Raw genomic sequence first — 27,829 nt, 5'->3', positions numbered from 1 at the left:
CGGGATAACTTATCCCGGGATTATAGTATTTTTTTATCCCACCATGAGGGTGGAATAACTTATCTCGAGATAAGTTATCCCGGGATAAGTTGTTTCCAACCAAACGAGCCCTTACATAACTATAATAGATGAATAAAATAATACATAAATTCCCTTATAACTAATCCGTATATTACTAATACCTGTATAACTCTAACCAACTACCAAATGACCCCTTAGGGTAAGTAAGGTTTCTTTAAACCAGAGTGATTTGGAGATAAAGCGTCCATAATCATTCCACAACAGGAATATTAGATTAGTGACAAGTGACAACGAGAGAGCCCCATCCCAAATATTATAAGGAACACACTTCATCACTTCCACTGGATATCATAATGAGTGTACGTTACTTTCTCCCCCAGAAAAATAGAATTTTTCAAATTTTAAATAACAAAACTGCATCACCCATTCACCCTACCAGCTCAGATTCCTAAGTTTTCCAACCTTTCTTTTATTAAACTTTCCCCAAATTCCCTCTCAATTTTATAAAAAGCCTCTTTTTTTCTCTCCTTTCTACATTTCATGTACTATAAAATAATCCACTCTCCTAAAAAATTAGACGGCGCTAATTTATCTGAATTTTGTTATTAACCCAAGAAAAGAAAAACCCATAATTCTCCTTTTATAAAACCTACTAAGATACCTGAATTTTGTTATTAAAGATTCAGTTTTCTGTTCTATAATGTGGGTGCTTATTATTTTTTAGCTATGGTAACAGACTAAAAGGGTGTTTAAATTTTTTTGGGGTTTTGTATAAAGATGTTGTGCAGAAAGAATTCAGTTAGTTGTGGCCGTGGATCAGTACCAGTGCATCTAAACGTGTACGATCTTACTTCCATTAATGGTTATGCTTATTGGCTTGGTCTTGGTGTTTACCATTCTGGTGTTCAAGGTTAGTAATTAATATTTCTTGTTAGACATTACATTTGTTGAATTATACTTAGTTTTTCAGATCTGGGCATATTTTGGTGGCTTAATTAATTGAAAAAGAAAAAAAGTTTATGGTAAAAAACACACCTGAATTATCACTTTTTTCGCGAATTTCATATCTCAACTTCTTGTTTTTACCTGAACTATCACCATTTACAGATGTGTGTTTTAACACATAGATGGTGATAGTTTAGGTAGGAAAAAAGAACAGTTGATAGTTATGGTGTGAAACTCGCGAAAAAGTGATAGTTCAGGCGTGTTTTTGACCATTAACTAATTAATTTGGGTTAAATTTTTGTTAGTTCATGGAGTAGAGTATGCATTTGGAGCTCATGAGTATCCAACAACGGGGATATTTGAAGGGGAACCGAAACAATGTGAAGGATTTACGTTTAGGAAGGCAATTTTGATTGGATGGACAGAGATGAGTCACGGACAAGTGAGAAGAGTTATGGAAGAACTTGCTGATAAGTATAAGGGAAATGCTTACAATCTTATAACTAAGAATTGTAACCATTTCTGTAATGATGCTTGTCTTAAACTTACTGGCAATCCCATCCCCAGTTGGGTAAATCGACTTGCACGAATCGGTAAGCCTCTTAATCAATCAACTAATATGAATCATCTGAATCCACTTTGCTCTATTCATATTCGGGGAGTTCACTGCTAATTATGTTTATGATGGTTGTTAATTTACTGCAATCCTAGTTATGGCTCTTAATATGTTAATATCCAAGTATTTCTTGTCACTTCCTGGAGTTCCAAATTTTTCTGTTTTTGTTGGATTTTTTGTTTTCTCATGATATTGTTGAATCAGCGAGTTTGTTCTGTTCTCTTTTGTAACTCAATCAGGTTTTGACACTGAAAAATAGCTTAATAGGAAATTGTTATGATCATGAGTTTATGGGACCCAGATGTTCCCTGGTAGATACCAAGTCATAGAGTGTAGTAAACGTCTTATTCACAATTGAAAAGCTTCGTCTGATTAAAGCATGTGCCTTTAGGAAATACTTATCCAAGAAGTTTACTTGATATGGCTTTTATGTGATTAAAGTACTGTGCTGATTCTTTTCATATTTGGTCGGTTTCTGTATTCTGCAAGCATGTCTATGAAAAATGTGTTTCATTTGAGAATTAATCGCGTCTCAATTCGTGCTGTAGGTTTATTTTGCAATTGCATTATTCCAGCGAGTTTCAACTCGACTAAAATTGGCCACCATCGTATTGAAGACAAACCATGTGAAGGGGAGAAGAAGAAACTTAGAAGTCGCTCTAATAGGCTGACTCCATCATCGAATTCATCGTCTCCACCTTCGTCGTGTTCTCCTCCGCGTGTCACAACCACAAGCAACAGAAGCCGAAGCAAAAGCCCAGTGCCTTCATCTTCACCCTTGATATCCACTTCAATATAGATTTCTTCGTGAAGAAGGCCGTTCTACATGCTTTTGTTCTGTTTTACAATTGATTCTTTTGCACCTTACTTCATAAACACTACAGCTGTTCAGGAAGCCCTGAAAATTCTGTGCATGAATGATTTCTCACTTGGGTATGAATTTCTTTGCCTCAGGAGTCTCGTATTATAGATAGCTGCCAATTTTAGACTGAAGAAAACATAATATAAAAGGCTGCAACATTTCATTAACTTAATGAATTTGTTTCTTTATAAGTCATCAGATCTCAGAGTATATGCGCACCAAGATTCAACGTGAGTCTTTGAGGATTACTTATTAAACTATAAATAATTCAACAAACCCCTTGATCCTAGTGAGTTTTTTGATCTTATAACTTAAAAAGTTTCGGAGATTGGTGGGGCACAGTTCAAAACTCGGAGAACAATAAATTCACCCTTGTTCCATTTTGCACTTAAATATCAGAGTTTTGTCTAGGGCAGAGTTCAAACCCGAACCCGTTCTTGTACGAACACATACACACACACCACACACTGCACTCTTACCACTAGACAAAGGCTGGCTCCTAACCAAGCGACACTTCGAAATCAAAGGTCCTACATTGGTTTAGAGGTCCGAGAATCAAAAGGGCAGTCCAATAGATCAAGGAGACTCGGAATCTACTATGCTTTTCCTTTCAGAGAAGAATATGCCTTTCTGCTGCCTTCCGCAATATCAGGCCTCCTTTTTCTCTAGTTTTACCAAATCCATCCCGAATATATCTACCAATCTTTATTCTTGCGCGCCCATTTTTAGTCTTAAAGTCCAATGTTTAGCTGAAATCGGACCCACAATCTTACCGACCTATCATAGTTGGTACTTGTCATAACACTATCTACTAATTCTCCAGCTAAACCTACCAAGGAATAGTTGGTACATTAGATTCGTAAGTTAAACCAAATTCCACACTTAAAAAAAAAGGTAGAAAGAAAATCCTTCAAGGATAACCAATAACAGTAACTTAAATCTATATCCACTTATCATTCCATATCGCAGCATACAAGTTTTGGGGGTGGGGAGAGGGGAAGGGAGAACAGAAGAGGAGTAAGAGAAAGAAGAAAATAACATTTCCAGAACAATGGTATGCACAGCTTGACGTGCGGCCTGAACCACTCCTGCACGGGAATGATATTTACATTATCAGCAAACCAGTCTCAAACAAATTTCAAGATTCATCCACTATTTGGAAACAGAAAACATACTTCGCATTAACAAATAATATTTGGGGCACAAGGTGACATGCCAAACAGCAGTGTTCTTAACCCTGCTTTGCTCTCATTGACTCGACAAAATTATCCAGGATCAGTGGCCAAGCAAGGTTCGAGTCATAATTGCTCAAGTCTGGAAAACTTATCTGTTGCACAAAAACACCAAGACATGAGATAAGGCTTTAATCTTAACATTCAGACATCAAAATCACCAGAAGGCTTCTGATGCAACAACTGTCAGATAACAATCAGATTGCTCATATAAGATGATGACACAAATAGGATAATCCAAAAATTAGCAAAGTGAACTGAAGATTTACCTCATTAACAAACCTAAAAAACCCCATCCATTGATCCATGTTTATAACCTTGTAATCAGTCTGCGTCTGCATCAGTAACCAAGCACATAAGCATAATTTAGAAGGATTATTTTGGCTCTTCAGTCATTTTTTTTTTGCGTTTAAAATATGAAACAATGACTAAAAGCAGCATGACTTTTTTAGGACATCTCCTTTTACAGGGAGGTGAATAAGCATACACTATAAAAGGAGCTATGTATTGCAGCTGCGAGTTCTCAGTCAAACTAGTGATTTTCAACATAAAAGGAGCTCCTAAAGCATCCTAAAGGGATCCACAGCAAAAACTAACAATTATATTGTTCTTGTACTCTGCCGACCAAATGGACATTTTAAGTGGAAAAAAAACCGGAGTATAAAATAGAAGAGGAGCATAGGGTAACTCACCCTCAAATACTGAGTAAGGCCGTCAACTTGGGGCCGAAATTGAGACCCTAAAACGAGATCCAACAGCAGACAAATGCTCTCAACGTCAATACTCTTCTGCTTTTCCTCTAGGAAAGAGTGAAGGAAAAAGAAAACTGGTAATCAGAAGAAAAGAAGACACAGTTCAAAGATGAAATTTAATATTCCGACTTTCACAGCCAGCCTCTGGAACTTGCAATGAACGGGAAAAGAACTTAATATATAGTTACTATATGGAAATAAAATCTAAACCCAGCATAAGAGCACATGCTGTTATAAAGCTATTCTATTCTGTTTCATCTTTGTTCTCTTTTTCAGTCTAAAGTTGATCAATGAATCTTCCCCTCCATGAATTAACACAACTTAATGTTACAAAACGGGTGACAATGGAAGCACCATACCTGTCAAGCAGTACTGAAATGCATAGGAGTAAAAATCCACAAAATTTGATGGCCTTCTAACCTTTTAAAGAAAGGAAAAAGCGGATTTAGAGTAGGAATAGAACAAAAATCCTTCTCACAGCAGAAGGAACCAAAACATTCACTCAGCATGAGCAGAAGTTCAAATATGATAAGTACCTCCTTCTCAAGTTCTGGAAGTGCTTTCTTCAATTTCTGTACTGTGTCAGCTCTTAATGCTTTGAGGCCCTTCCGCCACTCGTCCTAGGGGGCAAAGCAATGGTGAGTTACCGTCAGGAAGCATACAAGCAAATATAAGCAAAAAAGCTATCAAGCTGAAAAGTAGAGGGCAACTGCATAACATAACAAAAATTTAACGGGTTCAAAGCATTACTTCGGATTTCCAGAAGAACCAACAGGATTTTTTTTGTAAATCATGTCAAATCAGACATTCTACAGTGACCAAAAAGCCGAAATAGTTGCATTCCTAGTAAAAGCTGTTACACATGCATCCTCTTGCATTTTAATAAGTGATGGGCCTCTACAGCTAGCTCAATGGAAGTACAAATGCAATAGCCTAACCTCACTTTGGCACAAAGGTTACCCTCCTGTAAATCCGCGTGCCTAAAACTAATTGGACTAACAGCAACTCAAGCATACTTATAAACAGGTAGGCGCAAGGCCTGCGTACACCCCACCCTCTCCAGATCTCACTGGGTATGTTGTTGCAGAGATCCAATTAACATACCATGAGTGATGCTTCATTACAGCATCAAACCAATGCATGACTTCCAATAGCGTAACAGACTAACTAATATCTCAACTTGGTTTTCCTACAATAAGCAGCATTTTTTTATGAGGGTGGTATCTGGGCCAACTTGCGAGCACCTCGACTATTCCACAAGCAAATATACCAACTTAGAAGATGGGAAGAAATAACCTAAGAGCCTGTTTGGATTGGCTTATAGGTGTTATAAAGTCAAAATAGCTTTTAAGCACTTTTGTAGCGTTTGAGCAATAAGATAAAAAAGTGCTTTAAGCACTTGTTTTTGAGCTAAAATAACAAAAATAATATTTTCAAAAAAAAAAATAACAAAAATAATACTAACTTATGCTTAAGCTTATAAGCCCATCCAAATAGGCTCCGAGTGCTTTCTGCCTCCACTGGGATCTGAACCTTAGACCTCACGGTTCTCCCCCACTTCATTAACCACTTTCAACTTAATTCCAAAAAATATTGCAAAAAACACTATACTCGATGAATGTTAGCTTCTCACTGATCATAAACTTCCAAAACATAAACCCCAGGATGAGTTCTTAACAGAAGATTCTCTAGGCGCATGTAAATGTTCATTTCTGTTGTATAACATGTCATACTAGACAAAAGAGTATCTCTCCCTATAAAAGTCTGAACATGCTCAAATAGGCATATCTAAGACACAGTTGGCAAAGCGTAATCCCAAGCAAAAAGGTGAAGAGACGCACATCAATTCCTCCATTTAACTCACTAAGTTTTCGGGGAAACGACTAGGCCTGGGTAGAACTGCTTGACTGTAATCCTGCCTAACCATTGCCGATTTCCTACGTTCTTACTCTGCTTTATTAGCACGTGGGCTTGAGACTTAAATCAACTTTTCAGCACCCTTTTCACTGGACTACTTTGGTACAAACTTCCTAAGACAACAAAGCACACTCATGCCCGGAAAAAAATGGCTGCGTTATTTGACAACTCCAGTAACCGAATTAACAGCCATGACAGATAAGTTGAATTTGTCATTCCCAAGTAACAAAACATAGTTACATGAAAGGAAGGAACAAAAGCTACCCGTCAAAAATTGATGAAGATGACAGAAACAACAAAAAAAGTGCAATACATTCTGAAATGCTAAAGTAATACTAGTAATAGCCAAAGCAAATACATACCAGAGAAAAGTATCCTTGTTTTTCAGACTGCAGTTTCCTAAAATTCAAAGTTGATGCTATTAAACCTCAGAAGATCTATGATAATTCATAAAGACTAAGATCTATGATAATTCATAAAGACTAACAAGTAACTGAGTATAAGGCATCTTACCATGCAAGCATCAATATCCTGACGTCAGTATGTTCGACTTCCAAATCAGAACAAAGAGATTCAATTCCTTCAGGGCTAACCATGAAAAAATATAAAGCACATTAATCGAGTCCAAAACAGAGGAACTCAAACAAGCTGGTGAAACTGCATCAAAGGTGGAAAAAGTTGGATGACAAAATTCAGAGGCGGATCCAGGATTGGGTTCTGAATGTCACCGAATCCACTCACCATTTGAGATACCGTGTTCAGAAAATTAATATTTGTCCATATTTAGCAGATTTCTTAACACAGTTTGAGCCAAAGCTAGTAGGTCGGTTCAACCCATAACTTATAATGTACATCCGGCCCTGACAATATCCAAATTTTTCTTCTTTCTTTTTCCAAGCATAACTTTCTTGCTTAAAAATCTTAGATTTCCTTTTGGAAAGAGATGGATTGTTAGAAGTGCAAACAACAAAAGATAACTTGTAATGCTAGGAATATATAGCATATGAATTACACTGCTGGGAAATAAATATGGCAATGCATACTTACTCAATCATACCAGACGAAGCATTGGCATATGTATAAAATAATTGATCGATACGTTCCAGTTCCTTACTTGCTGCTTTACTTGAAGCTGAAGCAATGAAAACAAAGTGAGATACTATAATGCAGCTACAGTGCATACACTATATTCTAATCATAGAACATAAATGGAAAAAAAAGAAAAGAACACTGATGTCCAAAGGTCTGAATGGATCAGTAGAATAGTTCTGAAGCACCTACTAAAAATGCTACGGATGACACAAGGCAAGCGCCAAATCAAATGGCCATCAATTGATTTTCTTGAAGGTATATACAGCAGAAAAATAATTTTAAAAGCATCTAGATGTAGACAATAAAAGCAATATAAACACGTCAATTTTTTTTCTTTTTGATGACCGAAACATCCCTCTGGGGCCAACCCCTAGGACCAACTGTAGTCTCCAAAAATCAGGGATAATGGATCCACCCCTCTACCCTTCCCCACTTAAAAACCAGGCTTAGTTGGCATGGAGCATGGCTCAAACTCCTGACCTAAACCACAAGTTTCTCAACCTTTGCCACTTGAACTAAGCCCGCCATAAGCACATCAATATATTAATACCACATCACAACTATATTTGCTTGATTCCCATGAAGACATGTCTCAACAACTCTGACACAAACTCTACCGTGAAGTACCTGGCACTCAACCAAGAATACTAACATCTCTAACATTTCAATGCTTACTTGGCTAAAGATAGGACACAATGGAAGAAAAATATCTATATATGTGATAGCTACTAGTGGAGGATGGGTTTTTTAATGTTAGAGAACTTCTATTATTATTATATTATTAACATACAACTTATATTTCACAATTATATTATTTAGCGTGATGATGTTATGAAATGAGTAAAACGAAGAAGTGGGGATTCATATAGCCGACCCCAACTTGTTTGGGACTGAGGCGTAGTTCTTGTTGTTGTATATCATTGTACCTTCTTGCACTATAGCCAAATAAAAGTTGGGGTATTAATTTTTTTCCTCCGGATGAAGATTCTTGCACTACAGCAGCTGCCCACCCAGCAAAATGTTGATTACTAAGCAAATGCATATTACAGAGGATGCTTCTTGCCGGCATTCCCTTTTCTTTTATTTTTTAAGGAGTATCATCTACATCCCATATGCCCTCTCCCTACTCCCAACCAAAAAGTTAGAAATAAAAAACATAAAGTTTAAAATTGGGAAGAAAATAGGAGCAATCAAATTAAAAATGAAAAACAGAAAAACTAAAATTATCAAGATATTAGCTGAAGGGGAAAAATATCAATGCATCTTACACCCCACCCCCCCCCCCCCCCAAAAAAAAAAAAAAGAAAAAGAAAAGAACAACCACTGTACATGTTAGTCCATAGCAGCTCCTAGAAGCTGCCTGTTCTATTAGTAGAGTGGATCCACAAAGCTAGCACCGACAAATGAGTTGAAGATAGCTTTTCCTTTAAGCATAGAACTTCCAATTACCATCCACACACAGATATATCATCTGTTCTGGATACTTATTTCTAGCAGCTGACATCCAATTCAATTGTAATGACGGGCTGGCAAAAACTTGAAATTATACAAATCCTTGGTATATTTTGGACTAGAAAACAATCTGAGAAGCAACTTCAAGAAACTGATTAAAAAAGAAAAAGAAACGAACAACTTCACGAACAAAGAACTAGTTTTATGAAAGACAATTTGTCTACTTTTGAAACAAAAGACAGTGGGTCTCCACAGGCTGCATCGGCCTTTTTTTATTTTCCATTTTTCGAATTGTCTTTTTCTTTTTTCCAGATACATACTTCTCAACTTCAGTCTTTACAAAATGAACTCCAATTTTCCAATTTATATGCCGACTAAAATATTTGGTTTTCCTCTTTAACCAAAAAATGTAGAGATAAGCTTAGTAACATCCAAGTATGCTTTGCTCGTTTTTAATCAATTGATTGCACCCACATAAAAACCTCAAACTGTTTAGGGTTTAGTACACGATATCCGAGAAAACAATTCCACTTCCCAATGCTCTCAAAGAAATCACAAAACAACATATCCAAACGCTCACAATAATCAAAACAAAAACAGACTTAAACCAAACAAAACTAACCGCATTAATATCACAGCCCACACCAACAGAATGATTGTGCAATGGAAAGTGGATGATATCTTGGGCAGACCTTAATGATTATGAGTTCCCTTTTATTTTGAACTCAGGAGGAAGAGGGTTAAAGGTAAACCTGTGAAAATCTAAAGCACTAAAGAATTCCGGAAAAACTAAACTTTTAACACAGGGCGATTTCTTCTTCTTTTGCGGGGGAGTTATTAAGGATACTTACGATCACATAAAAATTGGCAGTGACACTATGCTTCCCGTGTGGTTCATAGCTGTCTCAAGTGTGTCATGATAATCGGACTTCTGTGGCATGTTCATCACCACACCAGATGGTTGCTACTAGTACTTACGCAATCACCTTACTACCAATAATTCCCATCTCTAATCAAACAACATTCGAAAAAGTTAATCCGACAACGCACTTCCAAGCGCTCAATCAAGTCCCAACATGTCGTTTACAAGATTCGGATAAACGGACAAGTTATCAGGGTAACACCCTCTTATCATGAACACTTCACTAAAACTGCTTAAAAATTCTCATTGTACATGTCGCAAGATTTGGAAGCCGGTAACGCGAATAAAATCATTAATCATCAGTTATCTCCACTTGAAATTCCAGTTTTCCAAGGGGTCTACATGATCTAAAGGGAATGAGGAGGTTACATGATCTATAAAACTCTAAAGCATCACTGTGCACAAGCAAAAAGTTAAAATCTTTAGTCAAAGAATTGAACTTTAAAGGGTCAGAGAACAATCACATGAAGCAAAATCAAATCAAATTGCATAAGCATAAGAGAGAACATGCAAATCCAATTGTAGGAAAAGATATCATCTTGAATTTAATTTAAAGATGATTAAATTAAAATTGTAAAGAATAGGGGAAGAGGAAGGGAATTACCAGAGCGAAACAAATCAACGGCAGGATTAGAGGCAGCAGAAGCAGTTAAGCCCTTCTTGGATGAAGTTCTAGGCATCTCTTCAATTAATTAATTGATCTTCAAGAATAGATGATGATGATGATCCTTGGAGTGAACGGTCCAAGGGTCTTGAAAGAACTTGCAACTGTACAAGGGTAAATTTGTGGGGAGTAATTGATGAGTGTATATATATTAAGGCAGCGTACGTGTGGCAGTAGAAAAACAGGAAACTTAGCTGGCGTTGGCAATCCACCAATTGCAACTTTCAAGCTTTATGTATATTTATTTATTATTGATATGCTGTTAACACACTTCTCTGCCGACTTACCAACTGGGACCTAACAGTTAAACCATGTTACTTCCATCTGTTCTCTCCAACTTTATATTATGCCTTCTTCTTATTTAATTTGTCATTAAAAAAAAATTACTCCCTCTATCCCGCTTTCCGAGATTGTATTAATTTTGACAAATATTTTAAAATGTATTTTTTTTCAACAAATTAATATGAAAAAATTTGCAACTTATACTACTTTTTACGTAATTTTCAAATATATAAATTTTAATCTTAAAATATTGAGTTAATCTAACCCAATTAATTTTAAAACTTAGTCAAATAGACTCTCAAAAACCAAAAATTATTGCATAAACTGGTAAACAGGGAGTACTAGTTGATTTGATATTTTTATTTTACTCGTAATGACATAATTTATTACTCCACGACTCTCACCATTCCTCGTTTAAATTTCTTTTTAAAAAAAGTGAAATTCTCACTATCTCTCGTTTAAAAGAATACTTATGTTAATTTAATTTACATGTCATAAACTTCTGGAATTCCTTTTATGTGATCAATCAAATACCATCACGTAAATGAAACGAAGAAACACTAAAAAAGATCAAATTTTTTTCATTCTTTCACTTGTGGGCGTAAGTTGAAACAGGTACAAGCACGATCAAGTAAATAACTGTATAAATGTTGCTAACAAATTTTCGAATACAAGTTGTATGCTAAAAAATAGATAACCTATAGAAAGATGTGATTCTCTATGAAATAATCAGTTTATTATACAAATTAGTATTCATCAAATTTGCAAAGTAATTCTCTTGCCCCTCAAAAGCTCTTCTATTTTTCTTTGTTCCGATATAACACCCATATGCGCTAATGAGGCAACATTTCATGCCCTATCTAACATCATGCATCGTGCTTCGAACCATCTCATTGCTTACAATCTCGCACCACAAGCACATAATTAGCTGCGGCACATAGTTATTAGTTGGTACTAGGGGTGGCAAACGGGTGGGTCGACAACAAAAACGGATCTCGACATATTTAACCAAAAAAATGGGTTACAAATATGGATATCCATTTTATCCATATTATCTAAAGCTACTTCAAAGCTGCGGTCCACAAATCCAATCCCTAGTTAGTTAGTTGGAATAGAACTAACCTTTTCAAAAGACCTCAAAGAAAATCTTTTTTGAAAAATATCCACCCAACCACACACTCGCCAAATGATCACCCTCGTTCTTACAACATCCCACACCACCGGCAAAGCATTTCATATATGACTACTTTGTACTTTGCAACCCCAAAAAGTGACTATGTGATCCCATTTTTTAAAGTCAAAAAAATCTATTTTTGTAAATTGACCATTTTTATAAAGTGACATAAAAATGTTATTTTTGCAAAAATTTATTTCTTGAAAACAGACAAATTTGCAAAAATAAGCAACTTTTTTGTCATTTTTCAAAAAATGCGTCCATTTTTGTGTCACTTTAAAAAATGGCTACTTTACAAAATTGACACTATATTGGAAATGACACATTTCAAAAATGGTTATTTTAATACTTTCACAAAGAAGCTATTTTTAAAAATGTACTTTGCAATGCTACTTTCACAAAATGACTATTCATGAAAATTGACTACTTTCAAAAGTATTTTTAAAAAGTATCTACTTTCACAAGTGGCTATTTTCTAAAAGTGACTACTTATACAAAGTGACTATTTTCTTAAGCTTTATACTTTTGCAAAACGACTATTTTTGAAAAGTAGCTACTTTTCAAGTAATATTTTGAAAAACCGGCTACTTTTGTAATGTGATTACTTTTGCAAAGTTTATTTTTGAAAGTTACTACTTTCACAAAATGTCTAGTTTTAAAGTTGAGAGATAAGGGTGGTGGCAGGGAGGTGAGAGGTAAGTGGTCACATAAATGTGGTTAAGGAACTTGTCAAAACATCGTATACCAAACACACTTATATGTTGTGTGTTTTATCCATTTTACCCATTAATTTACCCATATTTTAAGTGGATAATATGGGTTGACTCATATTGACCATTAATGGATACCATCGGGCGGATAACCATATTTTTTTAACCCATTTTGCCACCTCTAGTTGGTACTACAAAAGAAGGTGATTCACACACTCGCCTGAGTTCTTACAACATGGCATCAAGTAGCATATGTGATCCTTCTCTTCCTCAAGTTGAAAGAAAACAGACACGCACTTCTTCGCGTCCTAGTTAGACATGCTAAGGCTTCCCTTTTGTTTTGTAATGCACTTCAGTGAACAAAGCCCGCTGACCAAACGAAAGATCAATATCGCAAGCCAAAGTTTCATATGCTTCATTGGAGAACTTAGGAGACACATAAATGTTGTCAATCGTACCCTTCTACATTATGCCAAATAACCAAAAATTTCTGGCTCGAGTACCAAAAGCATGCAACTAAAATCAATCCAAATCAGGTCTTCGGGACACTGCAGAAGGTCGATTCATTAAACTGCCATAGCACGTTACGATCAATCCAAATCAGATCCTTGAGACATTGTAGAAGGTTGATTCATCAAACTGCAATGCCAACTTCTCCAACAACCAAACTTTTACAAGTACAGGATTTACTTGTGAATGATTACACAATTAACAAAAGCAACAAAAGACCTTGGAAGAAGACTATAAGATAATGAGCCATCACTAAACTAACGTTCATACTTTTTATGACGTATAAACATACAAAAATTTGTTGTTAAAATAGAAATACGGGGTTGACAAAAGGGAACTATGATGGCACTTCAGAAAGGTAAGATGTAAAAAGAGACACAGCATCCTGCAAATGGTATGCACGGGTATCTTCAGGAATGGGTGCCTTGAATACGGTATCGTAGCAGCTCAACTGAACCTCATTTGATGAAGTTCCACCGTTATCAGAAAGCAGCAAATTGCATATCTCCTCAGCCATCTTCGAATAAACCACCCTAGAGACAATAAACATACATTAGCCTAAACTTGTTACTTTATGAACTCAAACTTACAATAAATGGACTTGAAGCATTCAAGGATCATGTCAAGTTTTCATGCTTTATGGGTACTATACCTCAATATAAACCAGTTGACATAAAGCTCTACTGGGTTAATCATATGTGAGAAGATTTTAGATGACCAGGAACAGTAACACACTCTTAAGGGTAGTAGAAACTTAAAGATCAAAAGAGTGAAAATATTAGTTTTAGTTACTAAATGCAACAATTCTCTCTTTATAACATCCACATATTGTATTGTTTTGAATTTATAAAAGGGGGAATAGCCAAATAGACACATCTACTTGCATTGATTTGTATTCCCAGCCCCTTTATTCCAAGAAAGTTTCATCCAAACACTTCAATTTGATCAAGACAAGTTTTTCAAACACCTCATGACGGTCGACAAGCTTATGTGGCTGAGTTGGAAAGACTTGTTTTGATCAAGTTGAAGTGTTTGGACGATATCCCATGAAGTAGGGGGACCAGAAACACAAACCATCGCAAGTACAGGTGTCTATTTGGCTATTCGACCTTTATAAATGATAAAACGCACCAATATGAATTCTGCTAAGCATGGCCAGTCTCAAGTCCAGAAAATGAGAAAGGTTGGGTAGGTTAATATGAATCCTGGACTACTTAGGGGTTGAAAGTTGAAGTTTTCCACCAGCTAGATATGACATCAGGGATGAGTAACTTTAGTTTATCATTGTCCCCAAATTTTTGTATCCATTTTTATATGATATCTATCTAAGCAGTTTCTTTCCAGGATCCACGTAAAAGACGAGAAAAATCCAAGAAATCGAACAATGTTTTTGGTCTTTTCTCTTTACAGCTAGAAGGGGGGTCAAGAGAGAAATCAGCCCCCATAGATGACACTGGTATGTTTTGCATACATATAGGAGGTGTAATTAAAAGCATAATTGATGCTGAAAACAAAGAGCATTTCCACCGCATTTTAATTCACTATATATTACTATATATTAAGTAGATATATCAAATATTTAAATGTAGCTCACAGACACAGGAAGCTACTCCGTCCCCATCCCTATAATATTTAAGAAAATAAAGAACAAATGACTTCTTACTTCACATTCTGGATTTATTCATCATAAAAAATAACAATACCATGTGCACATTAGTGCTCTTTCCTTTGGTAAGTAAAAAGTTCCTAATCATTTGTGACCATCTTTACTATCATTAGAATTTTTGAGATTTCACTGAGATTATATTCAGAAAAATGTATTTATGAGTCAAAAATATCAAGGAAGAAACCATATCAAACTTAGAAATGAGAAATAAGGGTTCAATGAGACGATGGGAAGAAGGGGGAAGGGGGGATTCTAGCATAAAGCAGTCAACTTGCCAGCCTCATGTTTCAGTATTAACAAATTAATGTCAAGTACCTAGCTCTGACAGGCAATCTGCTAGTCCAAACATCCAAAGAGTTGTTTAAGCGACTGATGAAATCTGCACATGTATTGTCCTTGTTATCTAGAGAGTCCTGCCAATAAAAATGTGCTTAGTCAATCTCTTAAAAGATATTAGAATAACTAGAAGATATGTCTATAAGCTTCAGCCAACAATCATGAATAGGCATTCGCTCTACTCCCTATTACTATGCAGAAAAAAGACAGATAATCAATTCCTCATGACATTGACCAGTATCATTTGAGCAACCATAGAGGTTAGATCCAGCTACATTAACGGTGCTCCCACTAGGACGAACTTCCTTTTTTCAGAAGCTGACTTCTAGTGCATTTTACAAGTTGATCGCTGATCAAGTTGTACAGCTAAAATCTCATTCCCATTCCAGCTTTCCTATCATTAAAAACACAGGCTTCCCACATCCACCAGAAAAAAGAAAAAAAAAAAAGCATTTTGTTCCAAGATGCATGTGACCTCCCAATTGTAATGGTTACCGGGGGAGGCCAAAACTTTCAGCGTGCAAACACGGATGAAAGAATGTCATTGACGCAACCATCACGTAAGCAAATTTTGATCTAACAAGGTTAACAGCTCCAGGAAATTTGAGAAAAAGGATTCAGACACATAAAAGTATATTTTAGAGAAATTTCATACCACTTGGTTCATAGCGTCACTATCCTCCAGCAAAGAACTTCTCAACAAATAAAAAGATATATATATTCCAGCTCCCAGATCCCAATCTTCAATTTCTGACTTGTGGTCCTCCATGGAAGCTGCTAGCCTCCATATTTCTGAATGTTCCTCTGTGTATTAACAATGCTAGAATAACTTAGCACATCATTTTTTATCGAAATTCAAGGTTGAAAATAGAGATACTTCCATGGAAACAGAATGTCGTAAAGAATTATTCATCAACATATCATATTTAGTCCACACAATTAACCCAAACTGATTAGCAGCTATTACCTTGAAGTGAGTGGTTTATCCCGCTCATAGACAATTTCACTGTCTATACCGTGATTTTCTTAAAGACGACTTTGGGTGGAAGAGAAAATGGTTATCCTCTCTCTCTCCCCCCCCCCCCCCCTCCTCTCTCTCTCTCTCTCTCTCTGATAAGTAAGAAAATGGTAAATATACTCAATGGGATAAAAGATAAATATGTGACCAATTCCACAGATCAAATAGGTGATGCATATCAGATATTATGAGAAAAAAAAATTCTGAGACATTTAGACAAAGGGAAGCGCAAAAGTCAGTACAAAAGCATCTCAACGGACAGAGGATAAAGGCATCACTACAATAAATTAGACATACAAGTCTTTAGGTACATATTCTGACTGTTGAAATAGCAAGATATAAAGATGAATCTAGAGATTAGCAACATATATACCTGATAGATAAAGAGAATGAGCAACGGAAGTCATAAAAATGGTGTGCGCTTTCTGCCACTTTCCGCACTCCAAAAAGTGTTCTAGGGCTTTGGGAAAATCAGAGTAATAATTAAAATATGTTGCCTGCAATAGAGTAAGCCAAGGGTGAAAAATAAGATGCAGAAGAGTGATCCCAACACCAGTGACAATCAAGTGCAAGCAAAAAACTAATTTGAGGTAAAAGTACTAGCATTCAACTAAAACAATTTCAAAGGAAATTTACACTGGAAACTGCCCTCCACAATTTCAGCATAATGTTAAACCATCTTGCCAGAAACAACAAGCAATAATATCTTAGTAACCAAAAAAAACATAGATTGGCTTTGATTTGCCTTAAAGTGGAAAGTGAGAAGCATGGATCAATGTAAAACTGAAAACAACGTAAGGCCACCGACTCACCAAAGCCTCATTCAACCATGCTGATGGAATACCTAGGTCCTCAATAAATTGCCGCTGTAAGTCCTGAGAACTCCAAGTTTCACAGTGCTGGAAGAGTATTTCCCTTATAAGAGCAGCTTGTAAATAAGGACAATCTTCACGGTGTGGCATGTGAAGAACCACATAGACAGCCCAATGACATTGACCAAGACATAGCAGCTGAGAAATGAAACTAATGTCTAGCACATGAAGATCATTAGAACTGAAAGCACCAATGGCTTCTAAAACAGCTCGTTGATGCCAGATCATGTGGTAGTCAAGGGGATCATTTGTTGAAGCGAAGGCACTGAACATCGTCTTTAGAGCACTGAAATCAATTTCTTGATTGGCATGAAGAAGCATCAGATAGTAACCTAGGTCAAAATGTTTCACTGCATGCCAATTCATAGATGCTTCTATAGGTCCTTCATCAATATAAACTGGAACTGGAGATGGAGCTTTTCCTTCATTGAGAAGCCGCTGATACGTGCGGAACACAACAGGCAATTCAGTCTCCGGTGGAAGCTGATACCACATCAACAGCCCCAGAAACCTTTTCCAGTCAATGTCTACATCATGCAAAGCTCTATGAATGTTGCCAGCAACCAACTCAAGAACCCTAATCCTCTCTGTCTCAACAAAATTGAAGTCCAACCCATTTACTCTCCAAATATCAAGCTGCCTAGCAACATCAGAACGATTAACCATCGAACCACCAGCTTGGCTAAGAAGACATGCAAGTCTCACATCTCCCCTAGAAGCCGCCAGTTCCACAGCAGAATCCAGCTGCCGACCAGTTAGAAGTAAGAACATATGTTGTAGATCACTTGAATCGTTCAAAGAACTTACTTCTTCCTGTACCCTGTGACAAACACTCTCTTGCAACCAATAGCTGAATTCTGCTCTCCTTATCAATGGAAGTGCTTCTGGATCAACATCTGAAGCAGTTTCTCCCGCATCAGGTATCATATCTTCCTCATCCTCGTCTTCTAGAGACTTTAATTTCCCACTCAATTGTCTAGACGAAAATAGCACTTTTATTAATTCCCAAATCATTGCTTGGTGCATCAGAAGAACACGGGATGCTGAAGATAAGCCAGGAACCTCCAATTGCCTCTCAATGACACCAATATAACTCCGACATACATCTGAAAGCATTAGACGATCACACACAACTCTTTGAAGCTTTAACGTGAAGGGTTCCTCCCCAAACTCTTTGGTTTCATGACTAATGTCCTTGTGAAGATGGAGGGCTGAATCAAAACACAAATCAACAAGTTCCTCCCTAAACTTCTTATTTTCATCTCTAGCTACTTGGTCAAATGCAACCTTCTCCAAATTGATTATCGAGGACAAACTGTGGTTGTCTTTACTACCAACTGGCGCGCCAGAATGAACAAGAACACCATTAGGCCCCCAGCCAATTCCAAATGATCTACCCATGAACAGTCCTGCATCAACAACATTACAAGAGAAGCTTCCACTTATAGGTGTTTGCTGCTTGACATCCAGCTTGAAACCTTCAGTCTTTGTGGTCTTTAGAAGCACACCTTTATTTTGTTGGGTCAACAAAATGGAACCAGGTGAGTCTGAGCCAAAACTACCATGTTTGTATTCTATCAAAGCCAATGGAGTCTTGCGAGTCAAAGGTGGACTAACTCTGCGGTATTTGTGCTGCAAAGGGGATTTTGAAGATTCTTTGCTGAATTGTGGTTTTCTATCAGAAGGAAAATCATGATAATCATCTATATCCTCTTCTTCTGCCGGAAACATCAGCATTCTCATTTCGTTCATCTTTACAGGATCTAACCCAAGATGAGCAGGAAGAGAATGTGAAAGATCAGTTGTATTGGCTAGCATGGTTTCTTCATCAATGTCGGAAACGTCTCCTCCGTTCATATCCACCGGATCTTGAACTTCTGGAGACACATCATCAATCATCATATCTTCATCATCTTCTTCCTCATCGAAACCAAATCTGCTGAAATGCTGAACGACGAATTTCCATTCTCCATTTGATGGATCGAACGAGATAAAACGTGCTCCTTGTCTCTCCGTTCTAAGCCTTAATTTCTCCACCATTTCTCTAGAAGAATCCACGTCATCGTGTTTCGAGGATTGTATTTTCAGTAGCAAAGTTACTTCAGCAGGCTTGTTAAGCCCCACACCAACTGCAGGCTTGTCATTTTCATCTTCATATACAATCACTTCATGTCTTCTAAACTTAACAATTCGATCCAAATCCAACCCCCTAACATCTGTTTCCCCAGAAAATTTGACAAACCCATAACCAAACCTCCCAACAGTAAAATTCACAACTTTACTGCAATACCGCGGGCTCATAAGCTCCCGAATAGCCAATTCACTCAAACATGGCTCAGTAAAATAATCAGGAGATCTCAGGGTAGGTAAAACAGCTTCTTTCTCGCCCAAAACCTGACCTAAAGCGGAAACTTTTCTTCTTTTACATTGAGATTGAGAAACAATAAGTTGGTCAGAAGTCCCTAAATCCACTTCCATTACTATGTTACTTTTTCCAAAACCTCTACAAGTTTCGCTACAAGTGCCTGATAATCAAATTCAAATGTACATATTAAACTTACATAGGTAACGCAACAGTAACAAAAAAAAAAAAAAAAAAAAAAAAAAAACACGTATTATATTACATTAGTAGAGCAGCTCTCAAAACCCTAACAAGTTTGAATTAAAATCTACCACAGTAAAACGACGAAATAGCAGTAAAAAATGGAATGAAGTTACCTTGTACTAAAGATAAAACAATTGGGGCTTGTTAGCTTCTTTATTTCTCAGAGCTCGTCTTCATGAATGTCGCTGAGACTGTGAAGCTAGACGGAGGGTTTTAGACTATGGGAAAAATAAAAACAAAAAAGACACACTTGGTTAGCTTTCTCAATTTCCCAAACTCCCACTCCTACGGTCCTACCCCTCAGCCCAATTCCCTGGTCAGTGACACGTGCCCCGCACGTGATGCGTCAAAGGGTAAAATGGGAACTCGTATTTTGTTCGGTCCGTTTGATTGGTGGACAAACTTAGGAGCCGTTTGGACATGATTTGAAACCATGGTTTGAAACTATGATTTCAAACCATGTTTGGACATGTAATTTAGATATTTTAAGTTGTATTTTCTTTTATAGACATAAAAACTTCACAAGTTATGAAAACTATCAAATTTTCCCAATTCTTATACAATCTTACCAAATAAGCAAGTCATAGTTTATAACAAAATTAATACGCTATTAGAAGGCCTTTCTAAAAAATACAACATCAATTGATCAAACTTTTAGTTCAATAAAAATGAAAATTTAACATGAATAGTAATGTAACTATTCTTTATTATAATCTTCCCACATGGTAGACATAAATAAAGGTTGGTGGAAGTTAATGAGGTTGGTAAATGGTTGATGGGAATAATTGTTAAAAATATTTACCAACTTATGAGTTTTTTTATATAAAATATAAACTATGGGTCAAGTTTTATATTTAAAATTTTTGAAACCCCAAATCATGCCTTTTTGAATGATTTGGGGTTTGAAACCATGAGATGAAATGCATGTCCAGACGCTGGTTTCATCTCATGGTTTAAAACCGCACGTCCAAATGCCTACTTAGACTAGCAAACTATGCCTGTGCGATGCACGAGGCCCAACATAATTAATCATCTATAGGAATAGAATTTCTAAGATTGTCAATAATAAGACTATAGTTTCTGGCCAAAATTTGATTCCTTAACACACTGTTTATGACAAAAAAACTCATTATATGAATATATATTTTAATTATTAAAAGATTTTTCTTCTTCATACAAAATGTGATTAAACTTATGATTTGACGTCTTTTATATTTATAACAACAAAATATTATTATGGGTGTATAATGTCCATCACTATAGCAGCCAAACATGCTCGAAACCAGCGATGTTGTTACTAAAATTGAAAGTGCTGGAATTGTAACAATAGAATTAATAAATTCTTATACTCCTATTATTTAGTACTCATGTGTTTTTTTCGTTCATTGACTTAAAAATAAAATATGACATCATAATCCAAAGAATGAGAATAAATTTGGATGATTCCTTTTTCAGTTTTAACTCTTCCCTTCTTAAAAAGGATCTCAAGAGGAGAGTTTTGGAGAAGCCATCTTTGCCATTTACGTCCCTTCATTTCAAAATAAATAGTGTTTTTACTTTTTTCAATTTTGTTTTAAAATATATAGTGTTTTGCATAATCAAGAAGGCATCAATGATGTTCTTTAAATTTTACCCTTATTTAAATAAAGAGAGTTTTACAAAACCAAGAAACTACTAAAGAGCTACATTTTTCTTAAGATATTTTTTTAAGGGTAAGTTAGTAAAAATGCATCTTACTATATAGGAATGGATAGTTTTCTTAAGGGGTGTCACTACAAGAAAAGGGTGAAATTGCGGGGGGTTTTTTAAAAACATTTTGTGGCGGTTTGTGACCCCCCGCCCCACCCCAAACGCTTTGTGGCAGTTTAGAGAAACAACACAGTTAAGCTTGCCACGAGCATTCATTATGCGGTAGTTTGGGCAGTTTTATTGGGTGTTTTGAAACCTCCGCAATATGAATCCAATATTTTTAGAAAATGATTAGTTGCGGTTTAAAACCTCCACAATATGATTCTAATATTATTTAAAAATGATTAGCGATGGTGTATAACCGCTAACCGCCTCAATATGTGTCCAAGCTAAAAACACCACTTATTTTGAAATGGAGGGAGTAGTATTTTATTGCGGCGGTTTCCTAAAATAACCGCAACTTCTACATTGGCTGCCACAAAATGGATTTCAAAATTGTGGCAGTTTTATTGGGCGGTTTGAAACCTCCACAATATGATTCCAATATTTTTTGAAAATGATTAGTTGTGATTTGAAACCACCGCAATATGATTTCAATATTATTCAAAAATGATTAGTGACAGTGTATAACTGCCTCAATATGTGTTTAAGCTAAAAACATCACTTTTTATGAAATGGAGGTAGTAGTATTTTATCGAGGATTAGCTATTCCTAGTATTGTCATCCCATATTATGGTATAAAATAATATCAAGGTTATGGTATAAAATAATTTCGAGATTATTTATTCCAAAGTCCAAAATCCTAGGCAAACGGACGCGATAAAATAGTATCATATTTTATTTTAAGATTATTTCATTATTACAACTTTAACTTGAAATATTATTTCCAAATCAATGTTTGTTTTATATTTTGGTTCATTATTCAACTTCAGCTTGAAACAAATAATCTAAAGTTGGAGCACTTTTTAAGGAGTATTCCAAGTGAAATAATGATTTCTCCTCGCAAAACTTAAATCTTTTTCCAACAAAATTTATGTGAGAACACAATTTTCCAAATACCCTTTTTCAAGCACTTTTGCTTCAAGTATTCTTCAAGTATTTTTTTCCCGTTAAATAGAAAAAGGGGAGTCGAGTGTCTACCAGAAATAGTCTTTTTATCTCTCGAGATAGGGGTAAGGTACTGGTAGTTCCCCATATCCCATTTGTGGGACTATACTAGGCATGTTGTTATTGTTGTTGTTGTTAAATAGTGTTGGAAATTGGATTCGGGCCACCCATGTGGGTCAACCAGGATTCATATCCATATAAATAAATGTATATAATGAGTTATATATTATTATTTAATAAAAAAAATGGGAAAAGGGAAAAGATATTAAGAGCGCGTTTGGATTGGCTTATAAGTTGGTCAAACCAGCTTATAAGCCATTTTAAACTTATTTGGGTGTTTGACAAAAATAGAAAACAACTTAAATTAAGTTAAAAAGTGCTTAAAATAAGCCAAAACCAAGAGGTTGCTCAACCCCAATTTTTTTTTTTGGGGCTTAAAAGCCATTTTGGTTTGACCAACAACTTTACCCTTTTATCCCTTATATTTTCTGTTAATTCCAATACTATCATTCTAAAAACTCTTTAAGCACTTTTATCCAAACACGTAACTGCTTGTTTATAAAATAACTTTTAGCACTTAAAAAGTACTTTAAGCACTTATTCTTAAAAGCCACTTTTTTTCAGCTAATCCAAACGGGCTCTAACTTTTGGGAAAATACCCTAAAAGTTGTATCCCTTCGGGAGAATAAAAAAGGTTTCTGCCGAAGAAACCAATGTAATTTTTCCTCTACTTCCTTCTCCAAAATACAAAATAGAAAAACTCTCTTTTCTTTTGGTGAAGAACTTCGGTGGAAGATTCCTACTTTGTTCATGGAGTAATCTTCTTCTGTGTAACTCTGGTACGTCATAGACTGTGTGAATATTTATTGTGTAGTTCGTGTTCTTAACATGTGATTGCACTATAGACTAGTGAAACAAATATTAGAGAATCCTGGGAGAACTATATGTGTTCTTGTAGATTGTGTATTTTCCTTCAAATAGGAAAAGATGTATTGCAGCATATGATAATGTGGTTGTTCTCTGCTTCGTTTTAGTAAAAATAAATTGTTAATGTGAGTGTGAACATGGAAAGCTAATATTTAAACCGGTTACCACCAGATCGTTGAATAGAAAAAGGTGATTACCATCAAAACTTTTTGAACTCCGAATACGCACTACAACATTGTGTATCTATAGCTACGAAGTACATTGTAGCTAATTATAAAAATTTCCGTGGCTAAACACTTTAGCCACAATTTTTTGTTCCGTAGCATTCGTAGCAAAATGTAGCGTAGCTAAAAATTAACTACAAACTTTACATGGTCCGTGGCTAAGGACTATTACTTATTGCGACGGAATTTTTTTGTTTTGTAGCTGTAACGGTAAAGAGCTTCTGCCACAAAAAAATATACTTATAGCAAGTGATTTTATTCTTTTGCCACGACAAATAAAATTTGTAGCTATCTTCATATTGTAGCCACAAGGTATTGTATTGTAGCAAAATATTTAATTTATTTGCCACGTAAATGCAAAATTTGTGGCTATTTGTACAGTCTAGTCTCGTGGCAATAGTACTCATATTTAGTTACGAATCAAGAAATTCATAGCTATGATTTGAAGTATTTGCCACAAATATTTTTATATTGTAGCTAAGAATCTATATTATTAGCCATGAAATATATAAAATTGTAGCTAAAATGGTTCTTCATTTGCTATGGAAAGTGAAATAATTTTATAGGGCAATTATATATATCCAGCTACATGTTCAACAATTCCTTGATTACAAATTAAATTTTCCACAAGCATTGTTGGTAACAAGAATTTTATAAACAAATTCATTTTTTTATTCCAAAACACGTTTCAACTTACAAATAATTGTACTTGATCTAAAAAAATGTTACTGATAATTATATTTTTCAATTTCAAAATAGTCATAATACATAATTTTTGTATGACACCATCTTGTTTGAGTCCAAAGCTGTATAGTCTTCCCCTTTCTCTCCTTCCACGGTCTTCAACTGCACCTTAGCTTGATCAACATTTGTCTTAGTTTGTCACTTATATGCTCTCATTCCACAAATCTACCTGTTAATAATGACAAATTATTTTAGCACTAAAAAACATAAACAACTAATTATATTTGTGTGTACATAGAATTCAAGCGCAAAACAAGTCTTAGATAAATCTATTACTAACAAATTTAACAGAGAAAAAATGTAAAGCAACAAAAAAAGTAAACAAACTTTGTAGACTTTTTAAACTTCTTAAAAAGATCTTCTCCCCATAATGTCGCTTTGTTGTTGCAATCGACAAGCTATGGCTCCTTCCAAAGATTATTACAACTTTAAAATCTTCATAATCTCACTCACTACTAATAAAAAATAATGCACAATATTAACAAAATTGTTGGAATAAGTTAGAACTCAAAAACTCAAGTCAAATAGGTGTAAATTGAGATCCAAAAATCTTAAAATATAAAAATATGAGCATACTTTGAGTATAAAAGCGATGGATTCTCTCTTGCTCCATTTTTATCCTTTTCATTGTTCACTTTTCGGGACTTAAACCCATAAATTCTCACGAACCAGCGGCCATTGGGGATCTAGGGCTTCGATTGATATGCTTTTATCAAGTGAAAAGAGAAGCCAATTGTTGAAGAAGGGTATGGGAAAGTGGGAAAGGGTATGCGGCTATGGAGGGATTTAGGTTTGAGTTTTCTATTCGGCCAATTGGCCTTTAATTTTGCGTTGCTGCTACTACTATAAAGTAACGGAAGTATATAACATAGAAAAATACCTAATGCAAAGTAATAATAATTGATATTTGATTTACTTTAAATACATGAAAAAATTCAACTTTTTATTTGGAATAAATATTATTCCAAAATATGTATTCTTTTAAAATTATTTTTTAGTCCGATATTCAAATTTAATTAAATATTTTACAAGTTTATGTAAATTGTATTTGAAATTTAAAACAACTATTTCATATAAATTACGATATACTAGTTAGTTTTCTTAAACGCTCATATATTAATCATATTAAATTATTTACTTTTTTAAAAGTAAATCATAATAATATCAAAAAAGTGTTATAACTTTGTTAGATTCAGTATATAATTTCATTTATGAAATTAATAAGATAATACATGACCATCATAATGTAATTGGTAAACGACTCTAGTTGTTATTAATTAGATATAATTTTATTATCTTTGTAAAAATTAATTGGAACTTTCATCTAATATTTATTTAATAAGAATTATATTATAATTAGTTTTCCTATGGACTTAGATATCAACCATATTAAATTATTAATTTGTGTTTTCTTCACATATTATTATATGTATATTTTTTTATCTTTCTTTAATTACTTCTTTATATACAAATTCTATAATAAAACTAACGTATATAACAAAGAAAATTACCTAGTGGAAATAATGATAAATATTATAGACTTTACTCTAAGTAAATAGAAAAAGTCGACTATACGCATGACATAAATATTATTCTAAATTTTGAATTCCTTTATAGCTTTTTTCATCCTCTATGAAGTTGTTGATTTTGTTATATATTTTCCTATTTTAATTTTATTAAATTCTTAATTTATAGTGTTTATTTAAATTTCTGATAATTTTTAAGATAGCATTAGATCAATCATGAATAACTTTTATACTAATTTAAAATGAATATAATTACCAATCTACGTAGATAAATACATGCACATAGTTGTTTAAGTCTGTTTTATAGTCAGATATTCAGATTTAATTAAATATAACTACAAGTTATATAATTGTATTGAAAATTACAAAAAATATTTTATTTAATATTAATTATGACATACTAATTAGGTTTCTTATACACTCATATATTAACCATATTAAATATTTATTTTTTAAAAATAAATCTTAAAATATTTAAAAAGTGTTAGTATAAACTACCAAATAATTGTCACAATAAAAAGAAGATTATTCTTTTTTTTTTGGTCAAAATAAAAGATTATTCATTACAAAAAATTATATTAAGTTTTCATTTGTTAGATTCACTGTATCATTTAATTTATGATAATTAATAAGATCGATGACCATCATAGTGTAATTGGTAACAGATTATTGTTACGAATTAGATATAATTTATTGTTTTCCAAAGTGGAGCTTACAACTAGTACTTAATTAATAAGGCTTATAATATTATTAGTTTTACAATTACTTAGATATCAACCGTATTATTCTAACATATGCCAATTAGTTTAAGATTTGGCTAGTAATGTCCAATCGATTTGGTGCACAAATCTGAATAAAGCAAATATAGACAAAAGCACTGAGAAAGGAAAGCACTAGCTGCAATCCCATAATGAAAATTTGTGCATGAGTGTCATCATTTTGCCTAAGTTAAACCTGCCTTCATCATTAACTACTTTGTTTTTAACACACCATGTATTTTACTTAGTCCCAAGCTTGCAGCAAGCTAAAGGACCTACAAAAGAAGTACTGCAAATTCAAGCATGATTATAAGTGAAAATATAAGCCCCTTTTGTTGAATCTGAAGTTGAACATGGTAGGCTAATCATGGGGGGGAGGGGGATAGTTAGTTCGTTAATTATAACATGCATGTATTAAGCCTATAGGGCAGAGACAACCACCTAATTAATGATGTTTGGTTTACTTGGGGTGGCCCTTTAATTAAATCTTAAGGTCACATGCCAGGTGTGTTCCTCTGAGAATTTTCACAAACAAATTTGTGAAGTTCTGTTCTAAGAAATATCTCCAAATTTAACCAGAGTTCCAATCCATAAAAATCACATGGATGAAAACTAACAAAGTTGTATGTATAATTCGGTCTATATATATAGCAATAAGAGCAATTGTCTAGGGGCGGCAAAGTTAACCCACTAAAATATGAGTCGTTCAATCCGTTCAAATTTGGGCAGATCTAGTTGGGTTGAGCATGTTATCATGGTGGTCAATTTGCACACATGGGCTAAACATGTAGCCTAAATTAACCCATAAGAAAACTTATCAATGTATCTTTAAAAAATTAATTGATACGTTTATATAATTTCCATTGCCAAATTAAATGGGAATGACAATAACTCACTTATTTATTCCGTCTATTTTAATCGGTTCAAATTCAACCTAAACCATTCTTTATAGCTGCAGTATTACTCGAGAGTTTGAGACAGCTTGCTGAAATTGGGCACTCTTACATCAAATCCACCCGTTGGCATTAGTTTCCAATGAAACATGCATGATCTAACACAAATAAATGTCATCTCATCGTAACGCGTTAACTCACTTTGTTTTTTATCCCGCTTGCGAGATTGAAAAGACAAAAGTTGGCAATCTGTGCTACATTCATTCAAATTAAATGGGAATTGACCTAACCCTGAAGAGCTCAGAGGAAACAA

The 27,829-nt window shown here is 34.7% G+C and overlaps 3 protein-coding genes across 4 annotated transcripts in view; 1 reads left to right on the top strand and 2 right to left on the bottom strand.

The window, feature by feature from the left end:
• The first annotated feature begins 357 nt into the window (after positions 1-357).
• LOC132055619 (deSI-like protein At4g17486) lies at positions 358-2,538 on the top strand. Its single transcript, XM_059447537.1, has 3 exons — positions 358-931; positions 1,272-1,559; positions 2,131-2,538. Exons 1-3 carry the CDS (start codon positions 799-801, stop codon positions 2,379-2,381), a joined length of 672 nt encoding a protein of 223 aa, XP_059303520.1. The 5' UTR covers positions 358-798; the 3' UTR covers positions 2,382-2,538.
• A 770-nt stretch (positions 2,539-3,308) lies between these two features.
• The window catches only part of LOC132055617 (uncharacterized), a 92,620-nt gene continuing 68,099 nt past the window's right edge, over positions 3,309-27,829 (bottom strand). Inside the window, exons 2-11 of one of the 2 annotated variants that reach the window (XR_009414610.1) lie at positions 10,416-10,532; positions 7,393-7,477; positions 6,859-6,933; positions 6,708-6,744; positions 4,965-5,048; positions 4,788-4,848; positions 4,369-4,475; positions 3,946-4,011; positions 3,620-3,771; positions 3,309-3,532 (exon numbers count right to left, since the gene is read on the bottom strand). Coding sequence is in view for 1 of the 2 variants with exons in the window: in XM_059447536.1 (XP_059303519.1) it covers positions 3,676-3,771; positions 3,946-4,011; positions 4,369-4,475; positions 4,788-4,848; positions 4,965-5,048; positions 6,708-6,744; positions 6,859-6,933; positions 7,393-7,477; positions 10,416-10,491 (687 nt within the window). In the remaining variant the exon portion in view is untranslated. Of the gene's footprint in view, positions 3,772-3,945; positions 4,012-4,368; positions 4,476-4,787; positions 4,849-4,964; positions 5,049-6,707; positions 6,745-6,858; positions 6,934-7,392; positions 7,478-10,415; positions 10,533-27,829 lie in introns of both variants that reach the window. The other variant, XM_059447536.1, reaches the window with a different exon arrangement.
• On the bottom strand, positions 13,258-19,891 carry LOC132055613 (nuclear pore complex protein NUP96). Its single transcript, XM_059447530.1, has 6 exons — positions 19,762-19,891; positions 16,984-19,568; positions 16,545-16,668; positions 15,809-15,957; positions 15,133-15,230; positions 13,258-13,684 (listed from the first exon to the last, which is right to left on the bottom strand). Exons 2-6 carry the CDS (start codon positions 19,519-19,521, stop codon positions 13,489-13,491), a joined length of 3,105 nt encoding a protein of 1,034 aa, XP_059303513.1. The 5' UTR covers positions 19,522-19,568; positions 19,762-19,891; the 3' UTR covers positions 13,258-13,488.

The sequence above is a fragment of the Lycium ferocissimum genome, chromosome 5 (assembly GCF_029784015.1).
Source record: "Lycium ferocissimum isolate CSIRO_LF1 chromosome 5, AGI_CSIRO_Lferr_CH_V1, whole genome shotgun sequence".
NCBI lineage: Eukaryota > Viridiplantae > Streptophyta > Magnoliopsida > Solanales > Solanaceae > Lycium > Lycium ferocissimum.
Note: the sequence above shows the minus strand (reverse complement) of the source record. Positions and strands in the feature narration are given on the sequence as shown.